This window comes from Temnothorax nylanderi, unplaced genomic scaffold (assembly GCF_030848795.1).
Source record: "Temnothorax nylanderi isolate EJ_2023f unplaced genomic scaffold, tnyl_v1.0 TNYL_tig0007_pilon, whole genome shotgun sequence".
Taxonomy (NCBI): Eukaryota; Metazoa; Arthropoda; class Insecta; order Hymenoptera; family Formicidae; genus Temnothorax; species Temnothorax nylanderi.
Genome location: NW_027249069.1, coordinates 27186 through 51737, shown reverse-complemented (window position 1 = coordinate 51737; position 24552 = coordinate 27186). Strand labels below are relative to the sequence as shown.

General features: G+C 40.7%; 1 protein-coding gene and 1 long non-coding RNA gene across 2 annotated transcripts in view; one reads left to right on the top strand and one right to left on the bottom strand.

The window, feature by feature from the left end:
* Positions 1-2341, top strand: part of LOC139780087 (uncharacterized) — a 31247-nt gene extending 28906 nt beyond the window's left edge. The window contains exon 3 of the mRNA XM_071718597.1: positions 1349-2341. Coding sequence (XP_071574698.1) covers positions 1349-1684 — 336 coding nt within the window. The 3' untranslated portion in view covers positions 1685-2341. The remainder of the gene's footprint in view (positions 1-1348) is intronic.
* Positions 1-24552, bottom strand: part of LOC139780216 (uncharacterized) — a 159513-nt gene that overhangs the window by 108778 nt on the left and 26183 nt on the right. The window contains exon 2 of the long non-coding RNA XR_011720182.1: positions 12323-12397. This is a non-coding gene — a long non-coding RNA (uncharacterized lncRNA). The remainder of the gene's footprint in view (positions 1-12322; positions 12398-24552) is intronic.

The window sequence follows — 24552 nt, the reverse complement described above, 5'->3', positions numbered from 1 at the left end:
CGATTAACACGGAACATCTTCTATATCCGACAAAAAAATCCTACACACAAAGATGGATTAACACTGAATTAAATAATAAAAAGGCAGCGTGGTCCCGGTCGGTGATCAATTGTGACCCAGCTAGAAATGTCGAATCGAAGTCGATTTGATGTCGATGCGTCGATGAATGATCAATGTCAAATACTGATTGATATTTTTTCATCTTCGACTTCGTCGTAGTTATTTTTATGTTAGTTGTGCAATTATAAATATTTCTATAGGATTTTTATTGTCTTTTGGCCAGTTCTATATCGAATTGATGCAAAATCAAAAAGCACAAAATATATACGTATGTACTGTGTATTCGATGTAGGATTAGGAAGAAAGAGGAGGGGAGCAAAAGACAATAGAAATCTAATAGAAATATTTACAATTGTTCAATTAATATAAAAACAATTATGACGAGATCAAAGATGACAAAAATATAAATTAGTATTCGACAGCGATTATTCATCGACGCATCTATGTCAAATCGACTAATCATTAGACTTCTGTTTCGTTTGTATTCGGATGGTGAAGACTGCGTAAATAGTGAAACAAAACAGTGCGCCGTTCCTAAAGCTACAGTGATTTTTTTCGCACGAACGATCGCGGAATCTTAATAAGAAATTATCTCAGAACGGAAAGGCAGAAGGAGAGGTAGGGAACCGTGCAAAACCCAACTTCCGAGATACACGCGTGTTAGGTCAGCTTCACCGGGAATACTTTCGCTACTCCACGGTTTTCGCAGACGTGATTCGCGGAAGGCAGTCATCGAGATTTGCTCACTGAATTATGAAGGAAGGACCAGAGAGATGGAAACGGATCCTTGATCTCCGTTGCTTTCGCGTTCTGGACTTTCTTGGGTCAGGCCAAGGTGCTACTCTTTCCGCTGATCCTCGTGATCTCCGTTTCGATATCTCCCGGCGATCGACTTCAAGTCTCTCCACGTTATAAGTTCCCCGAAACGTACCGTATAAATCAAAAATATGTTCTGTATACTATACGAAATACACGAAAATCATCTTCTGAGAAAATGATAATAAGTAACTTTTAACGACACATAAGTGCAATGGCAATTACACAATCGAAAAGATTCTTTATGCAAGTTATTATTAACACATGCTAGAGAAAAGTTCATCGATTGATCCGGATTAAGAAGTGATCCAACACAATGCACAACTCTGACTACATGTTTCGAAGAGGTTTTATACTATAACATGTAATACCTAAGCCACACATACAAACACTTTTTTTACAATGGTAATGACAAAATCCGTCATTACGGTCGCTATCTAATGCGATATCCTTTTCGACGTTCTCTTTCCAGGTACATGGAATGACGTTAACCGAGGGTAAAGTAGGAGGAGGATACGAGAGCGAGGGAGAAGAGAGCAGCAGCAGCGGGGGTAGCCTGTCGGTGACTGGTAACACGGAATCGCCCCAGCCACCTACGGTTGTCCCGACAAGGACACCAACCAATCTTCCACCTACGAGTCGAAGCCATGATCCTTCGGCCCGCGGAACGACGGAGGTGGCGGAGTGGTACGTTTGTCAGCCACCGACAGTCGGGCCTCAACCAGGGTCCTTACCTGGTCCACCGCCGCCGCATCATCTTGGTCATCATTTCAATCAGTTGATACACCATCAAGCAGCCGCTTATTAGGAAATATCGAAAGGTCGAAGTTGTGACCAAGAGAAAGTCTTTCTAAAATCTTCGTTCCTATCCAATCACCTCAATCCGATGATGTGAAATAAGATTCCTTGCCGAGGACGAGTTTCGTCAAAGGAAGTACCAATGACAATCATCTCTCGATTTATCGAAGATAATTCTCTGAGGAAATATTCAAGGACATACCTGCGACGAAATTTCGTACTTATTATACAATAAACTAACGCGGGCTTCGTTGACACATAAAAAGAGGCTCATGGATATTTAGAATAAATCAGGAGTAACATTCGCTGTATGCATCACTGCATCTGACATTTTCAAAGTATCTCACAGTGAATCTAAATTTGAAAATAGTTTAAACGGACAAATATTTTTTAGTCATATAAGATAATCCATATAATTTGTCCGCTTGAAATATTTATAAATTAATGAATATTAAACAAAAAAACATGTTTTACATCAACGATACTCTTTTGCGAAGAGGACATCTTATGATTAGTATATTTCTGTTCTAGATAGTGTTTAACACAACTTCACATATTATTTTAAATAAAATTATATAATTTCTTTATATTAATTAATTCTTCCTAATATTCTGTATAAATATTAATATACATTAATTAAAAAATAAAATATTTTTTAAAATATTAGATGCATAAAACAATTATTACAATAATATTATAAAATATTATAAAATAACATCATATATACAATGTTATTATAAATAACATTATAAATATAATGTTTTTTACAATATATTTATAATGTAATTTAAAAATAACATTATATAATGTTATTATAAATAACGTTATAAAAATAATGTTTTAAAATATGCAGTTAATAAAAGTCATATATGTTGCTTGATCTTTAAAAAATGTTAGGAAAGTTAGTATCTATATAATGTTAAGAAACGTTAAAAAATATTAAAAAATAATAGAAATTATTACAAAATAGTTTTTTAAAATTATTTTATCATAACACTTTTAGGGGCCTATTCTGTAAAGGTTAACGACATCATTGTGCTTTGCGCAGCTATAATATACCATAGAAAAGCTGCACAAAGCGCATAACGATATCATTAACATTTACAGAATAAGCTCCTTAAACACAGAATATTAAGAGAATTTTATACAAAATTATATGATTAAATTTTAAAAATAATAATAATTTTCTTTCACAAAATTTCTAGAAAGTTATACTGATCGTAAAATGTCCTTCGAAACCAAATATCTATGGTCTCTACAATGTTTTTCGATAGTCACTGCTTTCGAAGATATTTCATACAAAATTATACAGTTTATCTTGCATAATGAAACATTTGATGATTAAATTTGATGATTCAGACTTTAACGTAATATTACTGTTCATAGGTACATATAGAGTAAAAATGAAGTTATCTGCGATATAATAAGAACTCGAGCTATCGCTTAAGTCTATTAGAAACGGTTTAGTATAATAATATAGAATTATTAAAATACAATAATTTTAAGTTAATTTATATTCAACTCTAAACAAGTTGTGTAAAGATACGCGATCTGTCTCGTCATTTTGGTGCGCGAGATATTGACGTGAGACACGACCGTGTCTCTTGATGTTAGAAACAAAACTCGTGATATTTGCTTGTACAAGGATTGTTCGGATATAAATTTCAAAATTTCGTTTATTGTGCACTGCTTGTGCTAAACCGAGGAGAAAAATAGTTACACGATATAGGTTACCAAAGATCCGCGTTAACACCGGATCAATCTCTAAAAGTTATTAAGGCTGGTATTCATAGTCAGATCTTATATTTAAGATCGTCTTAAGTCTGGTCAAAGGCAATCTTAAGACTCCATCCAGCCAATGAAATGACCGTATTAGCATCTTAAGACATTACTTAAGACAGTCTTGAAATAAGAACGGACTATGAATACCGGCCAAGATACAAACACAGACATATACACACACACACACACACACACACACACACACACACACACACACACACACACACACACACACACACACACACATATATATATATATTGGAGGATGCAATATCTACAATATAATTTTATATACACATCCAAATAGTGGACAGTACTTTGGACAGTATCGATCAAAATGAATTAGAAGCACACACAGATCCATACGTGTCTATTATGCTAATAAATGATCTGTTCTTTTTATTCATTTTGTTAATAAAAATGTAAAGTCACCTGTTCTTTGTCGATTCTACATGTTTAGCTTGGTGATGATTTTTAGAGATTTTCAAAGACAAGAGTACGAATGAGTAAAATTACATTAGAAAAATGGAAAGCGGCAGGAATAATTTCATTTGCGCAAAGATTCCATCATTAAATTATTAGGCACAACATTATTATATATCTAAATTTCGTATTTATTTTACAATTAATTGATCGCGATAATTTATCATCAATTGCCTTTGTGATCTGAATAAGATCTGTGGTTTTTTTCATTGGTAATAAATCATAATAAACTATGTTATTTTGAAACATGAAAGACTGAAGATTAAAACATATTTTCTCGCTGAATTCTGGTCATCTAATTATAAATTATTTTTAAGATTGCTATACTTGGATAAAGAACATCTCAAAAACATTTTCCTGCACGCTGTGTACAAAAGCAATTTTGCACATTGCAAAATTGTATCCCTTTTGTTTTACTTATTTGCTGTGATTATTTCCGATATCGTACCTCATGTATTATTTATACAATTTTTCATTATATTATTGTAAATTTTATGAACAATTACGATTATTACAAATTCTTCGTATACATAAAATTAATTGTATATATTTTCTTAATCGAATTTACTTTCGAAATATCATAAAGCAATTTTATGATTTCTTTTAATTTTGGAAAATTGTATAACCAAATTACTTTATATTTTACATTCTGAATCACTTTACACATCAAATTCATAACTATTTGTAAAGAAATTTATAAGTAAAGTTCTTAATAACAAAATATTATTTGTGATATATTTGTATTACAACGGCCTCAACGATCTTCACAAAACATAAACGTTGAAAACATTTAAAATATAAAAATGCAAGGCCCTTTTTGTTGTTTTCAATCCAGAATTTAATTTTCAGATAAATGTAACCGACAGTGTAATATCCTATATACAAGGTGTCTGATAATATAATACCCGCAGAGGATAGGTAGAACAAGTTAAACTGAATAAGTCCTGTACCGTTGTGCGATTATGACAATAAAAATAATGAGGCATTAATTAATGAAGATCTACGCGGCCTCGCCTTTATTATTGGAAGGAGCGCTATGTAAATAACAACAGTTACAACATGAACGACATTCATGCTCTCTTCTCGCCGAATCGCGCGAACACGTGCTGATTCGCAGATTCGCTTTATTATAATTAATAACTCAAATGACAATTATAATTATTCGTTGTCACAATCGTAAAACGGACTTTTCTATTCAGTTTAACTCGCTCTATCTACCCTCTGCGGATGTTACACTTATTATCAGATACCCTATATATAGACGAGATAACAGGTCAGACACATATATACAAGAATATACAAGCCACGCTCGTGCCTCAATTTATTAATCGCCAAGTAATTAGTTCGAGTTTTTCTGTTCGTTTATAAACATTTTCTCACATGCGCTTCTCGTATACTCGAATCTAATGGCGAAGCACGTTCGTAGTATTAGAAAGAAGAAAAGGAAATCGATCAATCGCGCTTTATTTTGGTAAGTGCGAGATATAAGTATTTTGCTAGACTTGGCAAAACCTTGTACATAGACGCGACACGAACTACGGTGGCGTAGGTGTTCAATGTAAAATATTTACGATTTTTATTATGTGTGATATCTTGTAAATTTGGAAACGTAGATAAGCGAGTGTAACATTATTGTAATAATTATTTTCGTTGTGTATAATATGCTTATTATGTCAGCGGAGAAAAGAATATCAACATTTGTCGAACATTATTGTACCATATTATATTTGTTTTGCAGAAAACCTGAAATATATTGACACGATAGTATATTGGAATGCAGTCTTACTTATTTTAGATACTGAATAATCCTACACGTGTACGTAGTATGTATTTTTTAAAAAGTTTTATAATTGATATATCTCTTTCTACAATAGTCTGGACATGTCAAAATTATTTGTACATTATATTGATATATTTACATTCATAGATACGATAATATCGCAGACTTATTATCTCAATATACGATATCAATAATAATATCTGAGAAATTAATTTTAATGAATCTCATTAAAATGATCTCGTTAAAAATATATGAAATGCCTAATTGCGTGCACGGAATCTACACAAATAATAAATTGTTTTCACAAATAAATAAAGTTTTTACTTTCAATTTAATTCATATCCTTCCCCCCTCCGTTTCATACGGTACGAATAATGGCAGACAGAGAACTCGCGTGTGTGTTGGGTCTTCGAAGATTCCAAGACAAGATTATAAAAATCGTTTCTTCAGTGAATTATAGATATTGTATAGCGGATATAAGGTTCTTATTAAACTGGCCCCGAACTTGAGGAGCATCTCGTGGGGCGTATTGAACGGATAAAAAAAACTGGATAAGAAAGGGGACATATATACAGGAAGGGTTCGGTTGGCATGGCGCCACGACGTGTCTAGGCACCTACGCGGGAAAGAGAGAGAAGAGAAAAAGTGGAGGAGATAGCATCGGCATCAGGACGACCGTGGCGTTTTATTGCTCGATAAGCAGATGAATTCGTCAGATAATTTCCAGGCTCGATGCAGATGATTTTATTAGCTAAACCCGTACGAGAGAGAGACCCCGGAATTCTTCGGGTCGAGGATTGAGATGACACGGGCTCCGGGAAGATCACCAGAGATAAGACGAGATACTGAGGGAGGTCCGGCCAGGTGTCCTCGCGTGAATTCGTATGATCGATGATTTACGGATATGCTAATCTTTCGCACGGTGCGCATTATACGTTCGTTCTCTCGTCCCGATTTGTGATATACAACGCGCGACAAGCGATCGACAAACGATCGACAAACGATCGACAAGCAAACTCACAGTGAACGAAGATGTGTGTTCGAAGCAAGACGCCAGAACACGTGAAAGCAAAGGCGACGAAGCAGGACGGTGGACACGAAAAATATAATTCCCGTCCTTGGATACGTGCTTTTGTCTCGCTGCCCCCATCCACCTCTTTTTTTGCCTCCCCTCATAAAAGCGAGATTCGTATTAAAAAGGCACGGCACATAATTAATGTCCGACGGTCACGAAAGATACGGAGCGCGAGCCGACGCCGGCATCCTATATACACGTGCCGATTTATAAAGAACATGCATTCCTCTACTCATACACGTGTTCACGTAGGCGCGTATGCGCGTCGCGTGCCGTTGGACCTGATCGTTGAACGAAGAACCGCGAGACTTGCGCACGTGCGTGTTGAAGTTGAACGCGGGCATTCTAAAAGCGCTTAAAATTAAATTCTTTAAATTAATAGCGGAATAATTAAACGCACGAAATGCGTGATGCGTTCTGCCGGTATTCTTCACAGCTCCGTTTCCATCGCTGTAGAAGCTGTTATTAGCTAGCTTTTCTTTTCTTTTCTTTTTATGTACCCCTTCTGGCTAGTCCATATACGAATTCCGCGTACAAAAAGAAAAAAATTTGAATTATATGTGAACCCATTAATCCACATAAGACTCTCGTACTACATAGTGTCTAACGATTTTATGAGATTTTATGACTAACATTTGATTCGTAAAGTGACTTTGTATTGCAACTGTCACATTAAACTATTTCTAGTAATTACATAACGCGTAATGTTTCCAGATTCTCAAAAACGCAATAGTACGTTGACATCAAAACTTTATCATTTACGTTCGTGAAAATCGATTAGATTAGAAAAATCCATCGCAGCTCGTGGACATTATCGCCGATGCACTTCCGTAGAAGCGGTGTAAAACGATGTAAGAGGATTAAAAGGCTCAGTCGATTGGCTCCCATTACCGGTCCTGTCCAGATTGTAAATCCTCCATAAAGCCATTGATAAATCACGCGCAACTTCGTGCGGGCGCGCGACTCGCCTTAACGATCGTTTCGCAAGTCTGCGTGCTTACGGAAAAGCAACGAGTCGAGTTTTAAACCCGAACCACGATCGCGTAATCGAATCGCGCAATCTCATGTCGCTGATCGAGTAATTAATCAAAATTTCTGATGACAATTTCAATCAACCGCTATAACAAATTCTAATTAATTATTTACCAAAGAAGAATCTGTGTGGTATTTAAATATTTATCGGTAAATTACCGGTTTCAATGGCGTCACAGAATGTAAATTCTGTATAGCACTAATAAATCATATACAGAATTATGCAAATTATTAAAAAAATATATAAGATATAAAATTGTAGTAAAAATTTTATATTTTTACCACAAGATAGGATTTAATAAATATAATAAATCAGTAAAAAATCAAGCATAACATCTAATTAAAAATATCTATATTATTACATTATTCTGGATGTCCCGCTCAATGCTATATATGTCTAGCAGTCACTCGTGCAAGGTGATTCACAATAAAAACTATGTTTGTAAAAAATTAAAGTAATCTCAATATTTTAATAAACGTGAAAATATTAATGCCATCGCTACCCGCGAAATAGACGCAACCATCGCTGTCAAAGGGTTAAAAACAGCTCTGCTGTGAAATAGTAGACGTGTGTCGTGCGTTCCGGAGCCGGATCGTTCGTGTGCCTCTGTTCAATGAATAATGCTCAGCCGCACCAGTGTGTAAGTACACTAGGCGTCGTAAACGTTTTTACATTCGCAGAATACATTTCATGGAATTATTTTTAAACAAATGTCTTCCATCTGTGTATATTTATGCATCATTTATAATAGAGAAATTAGACAATGTTGAGCGATAATGAATAGCTAGCATTTGACATTTGCCATATCTTAAACGTAAAATTAAAAAATAAATAAATTATGTTTTATAAGCTATTTTCTGTATTAAATAAATTTATAAATTAATATTTTTTTTATTTTTATATCTTATAGATTAAATTTAAATTTGAGACGCGTGATGTATCTTATCGTCACTCCAAAATCTTTACTTAAAACAGCTGCCGGTATAAAGTTTATACCAGCATAATTTTCGAAGTATCGCGCAGTTTATCTTCTGCCAGCTGACGAATAATCTGACGAAACAGAGTAGAAGAGATGTATCGTTATATATTGACAACTCATACGATCTAAGTTTATCATATGTTATCGCTCATTTTCGTTGTCTTTTCTTCCTCCAAGAATTGAGTGCGCAGATTTCGTGTACGTCGCATCTAGACGCAGTGCTCTAGGTCAGTCTAGGTTGAAAAGTGTCCGTTTAGTAAATGTTAAGGCGTATACAACGCCTAGTGTACACGTGAGGCAGCTATTACGTGGGCGTGTACGTGTGCCGGTATGATCTACGGGGGTTATTACAACGGCAATGAGGCACGACGCGAGTGCTCACCGAGGATACCATCGATTCTTCTCTACTCTTTGGCCCCTGCCACGATATAACATCTCGGCCCCGACCATCGTCGGTGTCGGAGTCCTTACCGGAGTAAATACACAAGTCGCGGTCGACTGCTGCATTCCGGCCGTAACGGGGTGTCGCGAATACGTGTTTTTTGTCTTTCTTCTGACCGCGAGAATACATCTCCGGGACGTTAAAACGCGTAACGTTGACGAACGAGATGAACGAGCGAATGGAATCTCTGACGATTTGTCGCACGAACAGAAAGAGACGCGCTACACATAACAATTTTCTCACTTGCAAGAATAGATACTCGCGCGAAAATGCTAAGGTTTAACAAAATATACAAAATGTGAAATCTGCGACTCCGAAATATGCGACGGCGCGGCGCGTCGTACGTCGCGCTCGTCATCGCCGATAATTGAAGTTACTCCGCAAACCCGCTGAGAGTACTTTTTGTTATCCGTGAGCGTGAAGTATTATCGCGAAGGAGGATAAATGGAGAGAGTCCGCGAGAGTGGAAGAGGCGCGAAAGAGGAGGGCCAAGCGAGCGTTTACCCGTCCGCTCCGATCCGGTGAATGAGAGGCAGCGGGAGAGCAGGAGGGAGAGAGAGAAAGGACGAAACGAGAATCGAATGAGAACGAGAGCCGGAGAGCGCAATTTGTAGTCGCTCTCATTTGTCACCGCGTCTCCCCTCCCACTGTACTCCCTTCGCCTTAGTCACCTACCATCTTGCCCGGCTCCTCCGTGAGAGAGAAAGGAAGATTCCACTTCTCCTCCTTCCACACGTTATATCCATCCACTATTTCCACTGTTACCACCACTAGGTAGGTAGATAACTCCCTCGTCCTTCGATTTTACCTTCTCCACCCTCTCTGTGTCGCTTGCACGCTCCTTCTATCGTTTCTCTCGCGCTCGACCCCGTCTTGGATTCTCGTAGGACAATTCTTACCAGATAACAAACAGATACGAAGATCTATCGTAATACAGATGCGATCATAATAACGCGTGCGTAGAATTGATTGAAAAAAATAAATTGCAGCAAAATCAACATATTGTAAAATAATCAAAACATAAGCTGAAAACTTCATATTTAGAATAAATCTTCTCCCTACATTTTTTAGTTAAGAAATTATATTCTAAAATTTTGACATCTAGTAGCGAAAATTTCAAGTTATAATAAATTATTTAATTCCGTTTTTTCTCTGGCCATAAAACGAAAAAGAAAAGAGGCAAATAAAAGGAAGCGAGACAACCCTGGTTCGATTATTCGATAGCGCGAGCCAAACACGATGACTGCACAGCCATGATCACCGTAATAATTTTGTAAAATGTCATCCGGTCTCGCCCAGGAACCGTACCTTCTTCGATACTCCAAAGAGTTAGAGTCCGAGGAACCTGACTGGATTCAGCGAACGACGCATTTCGGTATATTAACACGTAACACATCAAGCAACCATCACACGGGCGCACCTGCGCCACGTTAAAAGTAAGGGGCGCGCATACACGCCGTGCACTTTATTATTTATACCCTGTAAAAGTCGCGTTTCCTTCTTTTTTTTTCGACTCTCAACGCGCGAGTCGAAGTGGAAACCGAATTCACGTGGCCCGGTTATAAACGTCCGCGTAAATTCGAGGCTGGTTAGAGATCGTAAAGTAGCATGATATGGCCGAGATACGGGTCCCGATGGCGTGGCACAGAAAATCATAAAGTCGATCCGTACGCCCCGCGGAAGGTCGGTGGGGTCCTGGTCTCTTAGGCCGATTGCTCGCTGACTCTCGAGTTTATTTGTCTTTTCGCTTCCCGGCCGCCAGCGCGAGCCTTACTTTGTCGCGTCTGGGTGTCTCGCTTATTAATTACGGCATATTCGCAGTCGTGTATTAACATCACGGTACATTCCGGAGAAATTCCCACTGCCAACGGAAAATGAAATTCTTCCGGGTCTTCTCGGAGATTTTATTAAAAATTTATTTATCTGTATTATACGCTAATTATATTATATCTGTGTTTTTGTCCACTTAATCATTTAATTATTTTTAACAGATAACGCAATTCGAATTATTGGAAACCTTAAAATCCAGCATACACTATGCACTATGTAAATAATGTATAATTCTATGATAGGAAAATATATATTTCTCACATCGGAGAATTATACATTTTTATAAATATATCTTGTTTTCATATATATAGAAGCATGATATTTAATTACAATTTTTTTTCGAGATACTTAGCTTATGCAAAATATATCACTGTGTATGGCTAATTTATATAATTAAGCTATTCTTATTCTTTCCTTATTATTTTTTATTATCTTTCATCAATAAACACATCATCATTATGTTGTATATTAAATTGTTGAAAATTTATATTTTTGAAGCTACAAGGACAGATATGGGACGATGTTTCACTTTCGTACATTTGCATCGTTTAAAAATTTTCTTGTAGAAACGAAAAAACGCGTGCTGACCTTTATTGATAACGGAAAACAAGTGACTTAGACGTCTGGATCGACCTGTCCAACACAACTACACATAAAAACTATACTGACGTTTCAATGTGTGGCTGCCACAACAGGACGTCCGCTCTTATTATTATAAATTATTTATTTGCATTTCCAAATGATCCTTGAAGAATCACGGTATTATGCTAATGCAGAGATTAACATATAGGGAGGCCTGGCGCGATATTTCAACTCGCCTCACCATTTAGACTGTGGGAGTCTAGCCAAGGTATTTGATCTCTCCACACGACTCGAAAGAAAGGCGCGGGCCGAGGATATTTTATCATTTCTCCTGTTACAAAAAGGCATCTACGAGACTCTAAGAAATTCCTACGGACGGAGAGAGAACAATGCTCTCACGCTGAAATATTTACTAGTTAATCGCTTTTTGGTACAGCAAAATAGTCAACAAATAGACGTTCTTATTTTGACGCAAATATGTCCAATTAAAAGTAGAGAAAACGGATACGATCCACATTTTTAGAAATTTACCTTCATTATAGTAAATCGACCAACTTTTCTTATCCTTATAATTGTTTCTTTAATAGTATACATTCCTATGAGAATGTAATCTGATCAAAAGGGATAAAAAAGTTTTTACAAAATGTATTAAAGATTCGTACCTTTATTGAATCAGCATCTGGATGGAACCCGGTACTTCGCGACGGACGTGAGGATTGAAGGACAAAATCTCTAATCTGTAACAAAGATTGATAACATATTATGAAGATCGTGTTAAGAATCAGTGCTAATGATGTGTAAGAATTATCATACTTATTAGGGGACAATAAAAGCACGGCCCTCTTTTATCTAAAATTCGATAAGCGGCGAACATTCTAACCTTTCGCTAATTTATTGCAACGCAGGCCGGCGGGTCAGAGATTTTTCGCGCAGCCTTCTCGCGAGAGGGCTGTCGGCCCGGAGCGCTCATAAATGACTTAACCAAACGTAATTAACGATGGCCTATCATTATGTAGTAGCGGGACCACACCCTCGTCACATTATATGTTTATAAATCAGCCCGGAACGGCGACTAAAAACACGACGAAAATCGAGTGTCCGGAGGCGCCTCCTCACCACCGACCGTCCCGGAGCAGGTAGAGGAATTCTTATGCTAATGATTTTATGATCGTGGAAATGAATGCTCGTCATATTTTTTTAATCGCCTGGGTTTCCACGTACGCGAGTCCGCGGGACGGCGGGGCGAAGGCTGGGACTCGGAAATCGTTCCTTGTCTCCCACTGCCTACTTTATGTCCACCCGTTTTTTATCCCCGTTGTTACAGTCTTACGGCTATGCGCCCGTCTTATATGCGCTGTCATAATCGTAAAGTAACTCCGAAAAGGACGACTTTCAGCGTTTCCAAAGATTAAACAAAAATGTTGGTGCGGACAAGCTTAAACTCAATAATTGAATGCGGAATACGTTAAACGAGGGCATTAAGCGGATGTCGCTTAACGTGAATACAAATAAGCACGCGTGTATGTGGCAATTGAAATGTAAAATATGAATGGTTAAAGTCGGATCAGCAGGAACGATAAATATAGTGAATCATCATCGAGAATTTAATTCCATGTTCTTATTAGATTCGACTTGTTCAATTATTTAAAAAATTCATGCAATCGTATCGTTTTTTTTTTCGATTGTGATTTATTCTAAAAGTTTAAAGGATTACTTTTTTAGATGTTTAATATTGAGATAAAAAAAATGTTTCCGATAAAAATCAATTCGCCAGATTTGCACATAAGTCATGATATTAAGATCAAGCATTCTATGATATTCTGTATCAAAAAAATTTACTTTACTGTTATAATAATCGATTCTTTAAAAACTCTATTGTTTAACAAACTGTCGACAGTGTCGGTCGTACTCGAGAATTCGGTATAGGACGCTTCAGTCGTGCCGTGCGAAGAAGATGTCAAAATAAGTGCAGCGAAACGTACGGTAGGATAAGTATTATGAGGTAACAATTACATTGTGCTGCGGCGCGAACCGCGTATGCAAATGAAAGATCGCCGTAGACAGTGCCCACAAAGGTGCTTGAGCCGAGTAGCGACTCTCACACTCACGCATTCCGGGCAGGTGTACTAACAGCTGAGTCCAACCACCCACCCACACACATATACGTACACATACATACCTAGGCTAACCTGACACCTTGATGGATACTATCGTGTCCCTTTCTTGCGTTGCATTGCATTGCATTGCGCAAGGTGCGTCTGTTACGATTGCCCTCTCTAGCGAAACTCACGATGCAACATTTGAGAGTGCATTGCATAAAGCGAGTGATGTAACGATATAAAAATACGCTTCATAGGTATAGATAAATTAGAATATCGCACAGCTTTTCCCATAGGAATGATTACGAAATAATTAACAAATATAAATATTATAACTAATGTTCTGATTGCGAGCAGTTAATGATGGCAATGGGGATATATTATAGATTGTTTCTGCAACCATTAATTAATGCTACCTCACCTACCTGACATTTAACTTAACGATTCTGTCTTCTTCGCGAAGCAACATTAAATAGTAACGAATAATAGACTCAACAGTAGTTAAATCTAACTAATGATATATTCGAAATGTTATACAAATATCATTTCATATTAAATGTACCTATATATATAGTATGGTTCAACTTTTTTGCGCAAAGGATAAGATAGAAAGAAATAAGTATAAAATAAAGTGTCAGCATTTACAAAATTCATCTTAGCTCATCCTGCAATAATTCAATAATAACAGAGACATTTCTTTGCTATTCTTTGCTATAACTGCGATTATTAATAATAATAATAATGATAAATTTTAGAAAATAAAGTATGTGAGAAAAGCGGAAGTTCGAAAGCCTAAGAGATATTATTTCGTTCAGGAATAAAAGTGGCGATCCATGTTTGTAAATGACATAGAGAAAAAAATGATTTCATCCGACGCGTCCTTCCAACTTCGCGGCTCAAGAGTCGGTGACAAAATCGCGTTGATATTCAAAGATAGTGGCGGTTGTTAAGTGCCTGAAATACAACTTCCTTCCGTTGTTTGAGTGCGCCCGACTTACAATTAGGTCTTTTCCTTTATGCGCCGACGAAACTGCGGATCATCCTTCTGGATGATTGCGATTTGGAGCTCTCCTCGTACAGGCGCGCGTGAACTGACGTAAAGGATGTCAGCCCGATAACAAAATAAAATTCGCGGGCAGGTGGCTGACTCGCGGGGCCAACAGGTTAAGAGCGCGCGCTCCTCGGAATGACTCGTATCGCACATGTTTCTCGCCGGTCATTTTTACGTGCTATATAGGTCAAAATTAGCATTTCCCCGCAGTTAATTGCGTATACGAGTGGCTTTCCGGCAATCGGCGCTCTCCCTCCCTCTTCCTCTCGGTCTCTCTTTTTCTCTCTCTTTCTCACTTCCCGAGCTGCAGCGGCGCGTGTCAGTTCCGCGACGCGCCTTGCTTAACTCGGGTATGAAAATATAGCGCACGGAAATTACCGGGCGCGTAGGAGTATCCTCGCTGTAGAGCGACTCGAACAACGCGATCGATATCTTGACGTTGTGTGCGTTGCACGTTGCAAAAGCACGCTGGCCGATTCCGGCCGAGAGAGAGGCGCTATATCGATGACGAATCTTGATGGACTTTGACGGTGATTAGGGCTAGATTACCGATCAGTCTGAGGGGCAATTTCTGCGACGTCGTTTAACTTTAATCATAGTTCGATCATCCTTCCATGTCTCTAAAGACGATATCTTCACCGTTGATTAATTTCTACTCCAGTTTAATTGGTAACACGTTCTCTTCTCTCTCTCTTTCTCTCTAGAGACAGAATTAAGAAAAAGTCGGAGAAAAAAACTAACTTATACAAAGTCGATATTAATATCGGAAGAATATGATTCATAGGTAGTCTGAAAAATTAACGTAATTCTTTCACGATTTTAGCAAATTCACGAGGTATCAGAGGACCTAAGGACCAGTTGATTAGCGGTCAGGAGGCAGGAAAAAAGCATGGCGGTGGTTTTCTGCGGCGGTTCGCCGATTGGACGGCGCTCGGGGAACAAGGAGTGCGTTTCGAGCTGCGAGGACGAGCCAAAAGAAGTAGGGACGATCGCGCCCGCGGGGATGAAACAACAATCTAATCGCGGACGCCATTTTGTTTCTGCCTACCGGAGCAGTAGTTGATATATGATCCCATTGGCTACCAAGCTGTTTGGTTCCCAGCTCTGTACCGGACGGCAGGCACGACCTCAACCTTATGGTGCCCGCTATATAAGCCCCGTACGCCCCGACGCTCTCTCTTCGGGTTGCCCTGGCAATTAAAATTCTTTTCCTCCTGCCATAGTTGCTCTCGCTGCTTCCCCGTCTCCGTGCTCGTCTCCTTCTCGATCTCTTCGTTCTCTACCTCCACGTCCGCTCCACCGTCAGCCTCCCCCTTTCTCCCTTCATTTCTTCGTCGTCTCTCTCTCTCTCTCTCTCTCTCTCTCTCTCTCGGTGCCCGACCGACGCGATACGCGCCGGCAATTAAAAGTGCCCGCTCGCCCCGGACGTTTACACGATCCTTAACTCCTGGTAGCGCAGGGGTTAAGGGAACTGACGTGCTCGCTTAAGTAGCTGGTCAAGGGAAACGGGTAATTATGCGAAATGTCAGCGTTTCCGAGCGCGGCGCGGCGCGGTGCGGCGCGAGCCGCATTATCGCGGAGTCGAGAGGTCTCGTCGATTCTACCGGCGCGATGCAGCTTCGTTAACGATCCAGGGAGGAGGGGTCGGAGAGGTCGGGATGTGCGATAGCTTGTATTAAGCTAACGTCGCCATTATAACGCATTAAAATCCGCGCGCGGTATTCAACGGTCGCTTTGCCGCGCGCCGACGATTCGTATACAAATCGAACACGCGTCCAATAATAATTTCTTTAAGCGTTTATGGTCACGCAGAGCGAATTGCGATCACGGTTGTTTTCGGGAAACGTCAAGTCTGATTTTTTAATTACATGGAAAAATTTGGGAAAGATCGTAAGAAGATATTAAATCAGAATAAATACATATGAAATGATTCTGCACATAGTGTTATAGTTTCCTTAAAAATGTTCACCCCATCGAATTTTTTAAACTAAATTAACCTCATCGCAATTATTATTCGATGATGATACGCTCTATTTTTAAGAATCGAGATTATCACGACGTAAGTAATTAAGGGAAATTAATAAAGGACGAATCGACGATTGTGAAATTTTCGTGAATTAGAATTCTAAGCAATAATGATTTGCTTGCAATTTGTCAAATCGTATACTATTTTTTTCTGTTTTATTTTGACTCATTATCGTTCGATGGGATCAATACTGTATTCCACCGATGTGCCAGGATGTAAATTCACGATGTAGTTCGCCCTTAGTTCCGAGTAAACTGCAATGAATCGGCGTTCGCGAAATACATTTAAATTCGACCTATTTTTCGTCCGCGTGACACTCGTGCGGCCGTTTTATCAGCCGTGGTTCAATTACCATGGTAAGTAACTCGCATGCGGTTACTTTCGAGCAGGTGACTCCCGACCGACTCTCGCTTTACTGGGTCGATTTATTCATTTACATTTGCCCCGCGCGCCTACACCTGTTTCTCGCGCCAACACGTAGCGATCAACGCTTCAACTAACGAATACGTATTCATTATTTGTACCACAGTTCAGTATTCGTTTTCCTACGAAGATTTTTGTGGAGGCCGAAGAAGTGCTAGTGAGAATATTTGCTGTAAACGATAGCAATAGAAGCTTACGAATCATTTGCAGGAAAATTTCCGCAATTTTTTTAAGTTATAGAAATAAAGTCAGATGAATAAAAAATTTTAAATAATAATATATTTTTTTTCAAGTACAATTGTTTAATTAAAAAGGCTTCGCGTACTCGACCGCAAATATAGCTTCTTCGGCTCGGTCAAGAACAAATGTAAACAGGAGATTTGTCACCATCGTTATCGTAAGAATATCACGCTACGCGCTTTTTGGTGGCACACGAGCGGCGCCTAAGGTTGGAACGCTCCGGCTAGAATGCAAGGAACTAATTGCCGGTACCTCCATCCTCGCGACCGCCGCATTCCCGGAATGCTCGGTCGTGGCGATACGCGACCGATTACGAACATATAAAATGCCTTCGCGATCGTTCCCTGCATTCTCCAGTCATAGCCGGAGACAGATGACTCTTTACCTGTTTTGACAAATTGTCCCGTCCCATCGTTTTTATTTGTCTGTTTTTTTACTCTGTCTCTTCTATCTACGATGAACTTTCGCATCGCAAGAAACGATGCAAAACATTGTCGCGAGAATAGAATTTTTCTATAATAGGGTGGAAATAGTCACCAATTTACGCCCAGTTTGCACCCAGAAACAATTTATGTAAGCTAATTATTCGTATGTCAAACAACCCGTTCGCTCAAATCAACAATTTGTAGTAAAAGATATTTTATATGTGAAGTATCAATCCCTATAATATCTATATATAACAATCAAAATTTTAACTTTTTGTAGACGTTCACAAATTGATGGCTATAAGCACATGGTTTACAAAAATTAGTATTAAATTAGTTAGCTATTTGTCTAGCTGATTAGTCTAGCTATTTAGAGTAAGGCATGTGTATATCGTTCCTCTTTCACGAGACTGTCTTCCTACGTTATCAACAAACGCGATTCTGCTATTAGAACGCGGACGGAATTAATTACGGAACCGTATCGGATTAACACAGATTGCCGAGCGCGCCGTGCACGGCGTGCATTACCGCGCGCGCCGCGACAGGACAAAGAGGAGTTACTAATTTCGAACAAGTCTATATTTGGGGTCCCTCGCGTGTGCGCCTCGCCATCGCCGCGCCGCCGCCCTCTCCGCCTGGGACCCCGGCGCGCTCGTTCTTTTAATATCGTCGTCGGGCCCCGGACACCATAATATGCGAGGTCCGTATACGCGGGACCCAGGTCTCGGGGCTCCGGTGCTTGTCGGCCGTGGTATAGGATATAGGTACCGGGGCCTTAACCGTCGCTCCCCGGTCGCTAAGGCTAAGCGTGTATGCATGTTCGGTGCATAAATAAGGAGCGCAGCTCGGGAGGCATTAAATCACGCGCGAGGATCGCGTGTGTGCGGACGGGACGGGACGGCACGGGACGGGACGGGGCGGGGGCGGGGGCACGGGGAGAGGAAAACGAACAGAAAGGAAAGGGGCAGAAAGAACGGGGGAAAGGAGAAACGGAGGCGGGATAAGGACGAGGGAGGAGCGCGGGTGCGACGCGCGCGGATAACCCGAACCACCGGATCCGCAGGATGCATCCTCACGGATTCGCGGCGCTACGTCCGCGCGCGGGCACGCACCCCCGCCGAGCCAATATGCCCCTTGCCATCAACCGTTGCCCACCTTCTTGAGTAGTCCCGCGATTATGCTGAGAGGTACCCGTGCGGACGGTGAACGTGTAACGGCCACGACCAAGTCGTGGCTCACGTCCCAGAGTCCAGTTTCGGGGATGCGGAAAGTGATGCGCCGCGGGCGCTGCAATTAAATCGTCACGCGATCGAATCCTGTCGCGAAATCGCGTCGACTTCCGATAGCGCCGACGGCTTTACTTTCTTTCTTAACCCGCTAATATTACCTATAGATTTTTAACTAGACCTCTATATTTTTTGCGTGATTATTTTGTAACAATGTTAAAGTTCAGATTTCTTTTTCTTTTCTTTATGAGACCATAATAAATTAATGAGTTAAATGACAGAGTTGATAGATAATTGTATAAACTTGCTTATATATTTCCGAAAAATAAATAAAGAATATAATACTTTAGCTTACTAATATAATACTTTATCTGTTTATATGCGATATCTTACGTCGTGTGTGTGTATTACATTCCTTATCTCTCCTCATACCACATAACGTAACTTACGTGACATAAATATCGTAAAGACATAGAAATTTTTTAAGAATGCTCAATGACCGAGGGAAAATCTTGATGCGGTAGTGGCGAGATTAAGGCAGACTCGTAGGTACATACATTAGGGGCAAGGAAGTTCTCGAGGCTCTAGATGCAGAACTCAATCCGCGAGCGCCGTTCGAATCCCGTAACGAGACGGCCGCGCAAAGTGGAGAAGAAGAAACGAGGTAGACCCGAACGGTATCCAAAAACGCCTCGTGCAATCTATCACGCGCAAAGAGCGCAGCAAGAAGCGAAGTTAGGAATGTTAATGTGGGCAGCGGGAGCAGGCAGTCGGTGCGCATGCGCCACCCCCCGCGGAGCCAATCACCGCCCGAGAAATGGTAGCTGCGCCCGAGTCAGCTCCTCGCGAGCACCATAAGCCCGGGAAGATGGAAGAAGAATCGCACGGGCTCCTCTTCGCGTTCTCTCTTCTCCTCTCTTCCTCCACCTTCTCTGCCCTCTTCTCGGTCTCCTTCTCCTACCATTTCGAACCATTGGATAAAACGCGGAGGAGGGAGACGTGGAAATGAGGCAACGGCGAGAAAGAGCGAGAGTAATGAGAGAGGAGAGAGGAGAGCCCGGACTGTGGAAGCCCGGACGCCGATGAGGACCCGTAGAAGGAGGAAGAGGCTGATTGCGTCCGGGGCGCGTAAATCTTGTTGATGGAAATTGTTCGCGGACCTTCAGTTTGTTCGGCGATTACATCCTGCGGCGAACGCGTTCGCCGGTAGCGGAGCCTCCTCTCCCCCTCCCCCCTCTCTCTCCTACTCCTATCCTCTCTTTCTCTCCTTCCCACTCTCTACGCCTATCCGTCCTCCGAAGGACCTCTTTCTTCACGGACGCCGAGATTAATGAGCGCACCGCTCGGTACTTTTAATTCCGAAGAGCGAGTGCAAATAAGTACCGCCATCCGTCTTGCCCGCCAATTACCACCGGGCAGGGAGAGCCCCCCCCCCTCTCTCTCTCTCTCTCTCTTTCCCTTTCTCTGTCTTTCTTTCTCTCTCTCTTTGTCTCCTGTACTCTCATTTTAGTTTCCTTCGTCGCCGTCTCTCTTTTTCTTTCCGTTTCTCCTACCTATCGCGTCTTTACGCAACGAGTACGCGTCGCGTTTGATATTTGTGCCGAAGAGATTTTCTAGCCGCGTAAGTTCGAGTGGCTCTCGCGAGGCTGATGGATACCGAGGTGCGTCGGTAACTGGTAGCGGGTAATGAAGACGCCGTCCTGCGCCGGCGACTTTTTTCCTCGCGGCCCCGTTCCTTTATCCCCGTTTCTCCTTCGGATTTTAATTCGCACATCACGCGCATTAACTTCAACATATGTTACGCACGGTGCATATATTCCGATTTGCGTCTCGCCGAGTAACGAATGCGTTGAATTTGCGAACGTGTATCGCGCGCGCGTGAATGTTTCTCTTCGGCGAGGGATACCACGACGATAACGGGAGGGGGGGGGGGGAGATTCTCACGCGATACCCTTAGGCAAATAGTGGAGCACGTACGAACTTCATTAACTCTCAAATTTATTAAGTCTCACGCTATGGCGTAAGGATGTAACATATAGCTTTACTCGTCCAAGCGACAGAAATATCTACTAAATATAAAAACAAGATACGATTGCCTGTCGAACGTATCTCGCGGACGGTTCTTTCGATGCAAAATGCTATCTACTCACCGATAAAAAAACGCCAAACGGGATTTCATAAGTTTTCATTCGAGCATGTAAACTCGTCAAGACTTATCGGCGAGGAGAATAATCAACGAGGCTGCATTCGCCGCGCGCGATATTCCGAGACAATGTTTTATGTATATATGCGCTCCGATTTAATCTCGAAGTTTATTGCAATTCCGAACTTGGTTTCCGAGTAACCGTCACGCGGCCGATGAACAAATGATACGTTACACCCACGTCTGGAGTCCGAAACTGTCTATAGACAGCGAACGCGCGCAGCCTCATACCGCACGAGGATCCCAAATTAGAGGAATGTCTGATTTACATCTCGAGATATCTCGGATGAAGCTATAAATAATTTCGGTGGTGGAATGTTAATGCGACCCTAGGCCAGAAAGGACTGAGCGAATGGTCCGCGGACCTCCAGTCCGCGCTCGACGTCCAGTCAAATTGGAAATACTACTACCATCACCACCGAATCCGTTGTACCTCTTCACAAAAACAGCGACGAAAACGAAGAGAGGATTCACGTTAGTCTCACGTATAACGATCGAATACATATTAATAGTCTGAATCACATACGGTCGGTTGGCAAATACAATTTAATTGATTCACTACTTTTTTCTAAAGAATGCAAAAAATATAAAGAAAGAGAAAGAGGATCGTTTTACCATGAGTAATTACGTGCATCAACAACGCTTTTAGATATGTCTTTTTGTAACGTTTAATGGACAGCGAGTTACTCGAATATCGCAAAAAATCGACCGTCCCGGGAATTCCGTCGTGCGACCTATACGCGATGTATCTTATACACCGCGACGATAGGTGAAGATAGCAAGAGAGACGTACGGGATGCGCGGAGGCTGAGACAGGGACAGAAGGAAGCGAGGGGGACACGTGAGGGTAGGAGACGGGAGAGGAGACGCGGCGCAGGACGGAGGGAGAGTCGAGCTGTCAGAGGCAGAGACGTTCTGGGATGGCCCCCATCCTAGTCCTCGCTCTCGTCGTCCTCCTCGTCTGTAATCGTGGGGGCGGTAACGTAGTCCTGTGCCCGACAGGATCACATCGCCACGCCGCTACTGTACCTATATACCTACGTACGTACAGCACAACGCGTGGCGTTGCCCTGCCTGGCAGGCAAGTAACGCGGACTGCCAATCTCGGCCGCCTAACGCAAAATCAAGTCGGAGATTGTCCCATTGTATAACCCAACGCTCCTCGCTCACCCGCCTTCGAGAAGCTTGCGAGATAACCGTCGACCTCGCGCGCGCAGTTAAACGTTCCTACCGGAAGGCGTGGAGGTGAAACGGACGATATCGCGTAATAAATTATTGCGATAATTTATAGATTGGGCAGTATTATAATATTGAATGCAAGAAGAGTATGATGATAAACGAATGGAAGAAAAAGCAAAAAGTAAAATGCCTAGAATCTATTTTTTTTTAATATAAAATGTGGAACTGATGTTATATACACAGCATATCGCGTAGGTATATTAAGGTATATTTAAGCTATCTGAGCCAAATTATCAGAACACAAAAAATTTTATATGGAATTAATTTGCTAATTATTTGCTATTTTTTGCTTTTAAAAGTAAATTTTTTGCTCCAGCTATTAAAAAGTTACGAAGGGCTGGATAGCTTAAGATTAAACTGCCACGTCATTGTAAAAAACAGCATACACAGAGCAAAAAAATTATTTTTGCAAGCAAATAATAGTAAAAAAATAGCAAATAATTTTGGTATTAACTTTTTGCTTTGACCTATGTATATGTTTTTTTTTTTACAATGACTGGATAGCTTAAGATTAAGCTATCCAGCCCTTCGTAACTTTTTAATAGCTGGAGCAAAAAAATTACTTTTAAAAGCAAAAAATAGCAAATAATTAGCAAATTAATTCTATATAAAATTTTTTTTCTGATAATTTGGCTTAGATAGCTCAATATACCTATATCGCGTTGCGTATGTCATCTCGTGGAATGTACTGGCGCGTAAAACAATTAATCCGACAAGTAGTTAATTTTACTCTACAATCAAGTCATCGCGTCCCCCAAGAACATCCATAAGTAACAACTTTCTTTATGGAGTATGACATATACGCTGTGATTACTGGATGAAACAAAATACGGGACGCAATCGATCACAACATTAGAGATATCGTCGAGAGTAACCTGATCTGTGCAGTAAGATAAATAATAAGCCGACAATGTGCGGTAAGAGGGTCAAGAAATGCTTGGCATCTAGTATCCTCTCTCTGATTTATAAGGGAATTACTTTTTAGGAAGCTTGTTGCAATTGTATATTATATTATAAATTTAATAATAATTATAGAAATATTATATACATGTAATTTATTTGAAAGTATATCGGGAAATAAAGAATCATTTTTATGTCTTAATTTGTCACACAATCCACACTCATCCACTCATAATCAATATAAGTGCAACTATGTGATAAATATGGAATTTAAATCTACTTACATCATTAATTTAAATATACAATAAATATATCGAAAAGAGCTATTTATATGATTCAAGTGATTGTAAATCAATGTCCCCTCAGAATTCATACGGATTCGCATTTAATTCGGCCATATTTTCCGATGACATATACGGGGTTAAATGACAATGGATTAAACGGCAAGTACACAGAAGATAACCCGCGTCGAAATACAGCGACTCTTGCACCGCAATTCCGCACGCATTCGATCGATCCCGTTCTTCTTCGCTCGCAACCTCGACGCGGGATTAATGGGCCTCCTCCACGTCGAGGAACCGGCATTCAGCAAGATCCCTCGGGATCCCAGAACGGATAATATTTCGAGCCACGGAATGAGGAAAAAGGAGGGACGAAGCGCGGACACGAAGAAGAAGAAGTCGGTCGCGCCGTATCTCCCGAGTTCGGAGTCTGTCGAGATGGAGCCCGCTATAATTTCAGCATCGATCATTCGCGAAGCGCCGGTCGCCCGCGTAAAAGCGTCGACGAGTCGCAACGGAACCTCCACGCGCGGTGTCGTAAAAAGAGTTACCGCACCGAGAACACGGAATACTTTATTCATTCGGGGACGAGGGTTAGCACGGAGAAGGGTTCGAGAGGTACGCCGGTACGCAGTATGTTTCGATAGAGCGTATAGAGAGATGCCAATAAATATGTCCCCGTCGGGCATGCAATATGTATGCCGGTGCCTGCCAATCCGCGGATAAGACCCGCGGACCCAATTCACCACGACTTGTCTCCGTTTCTTCTTCCTCGTCAT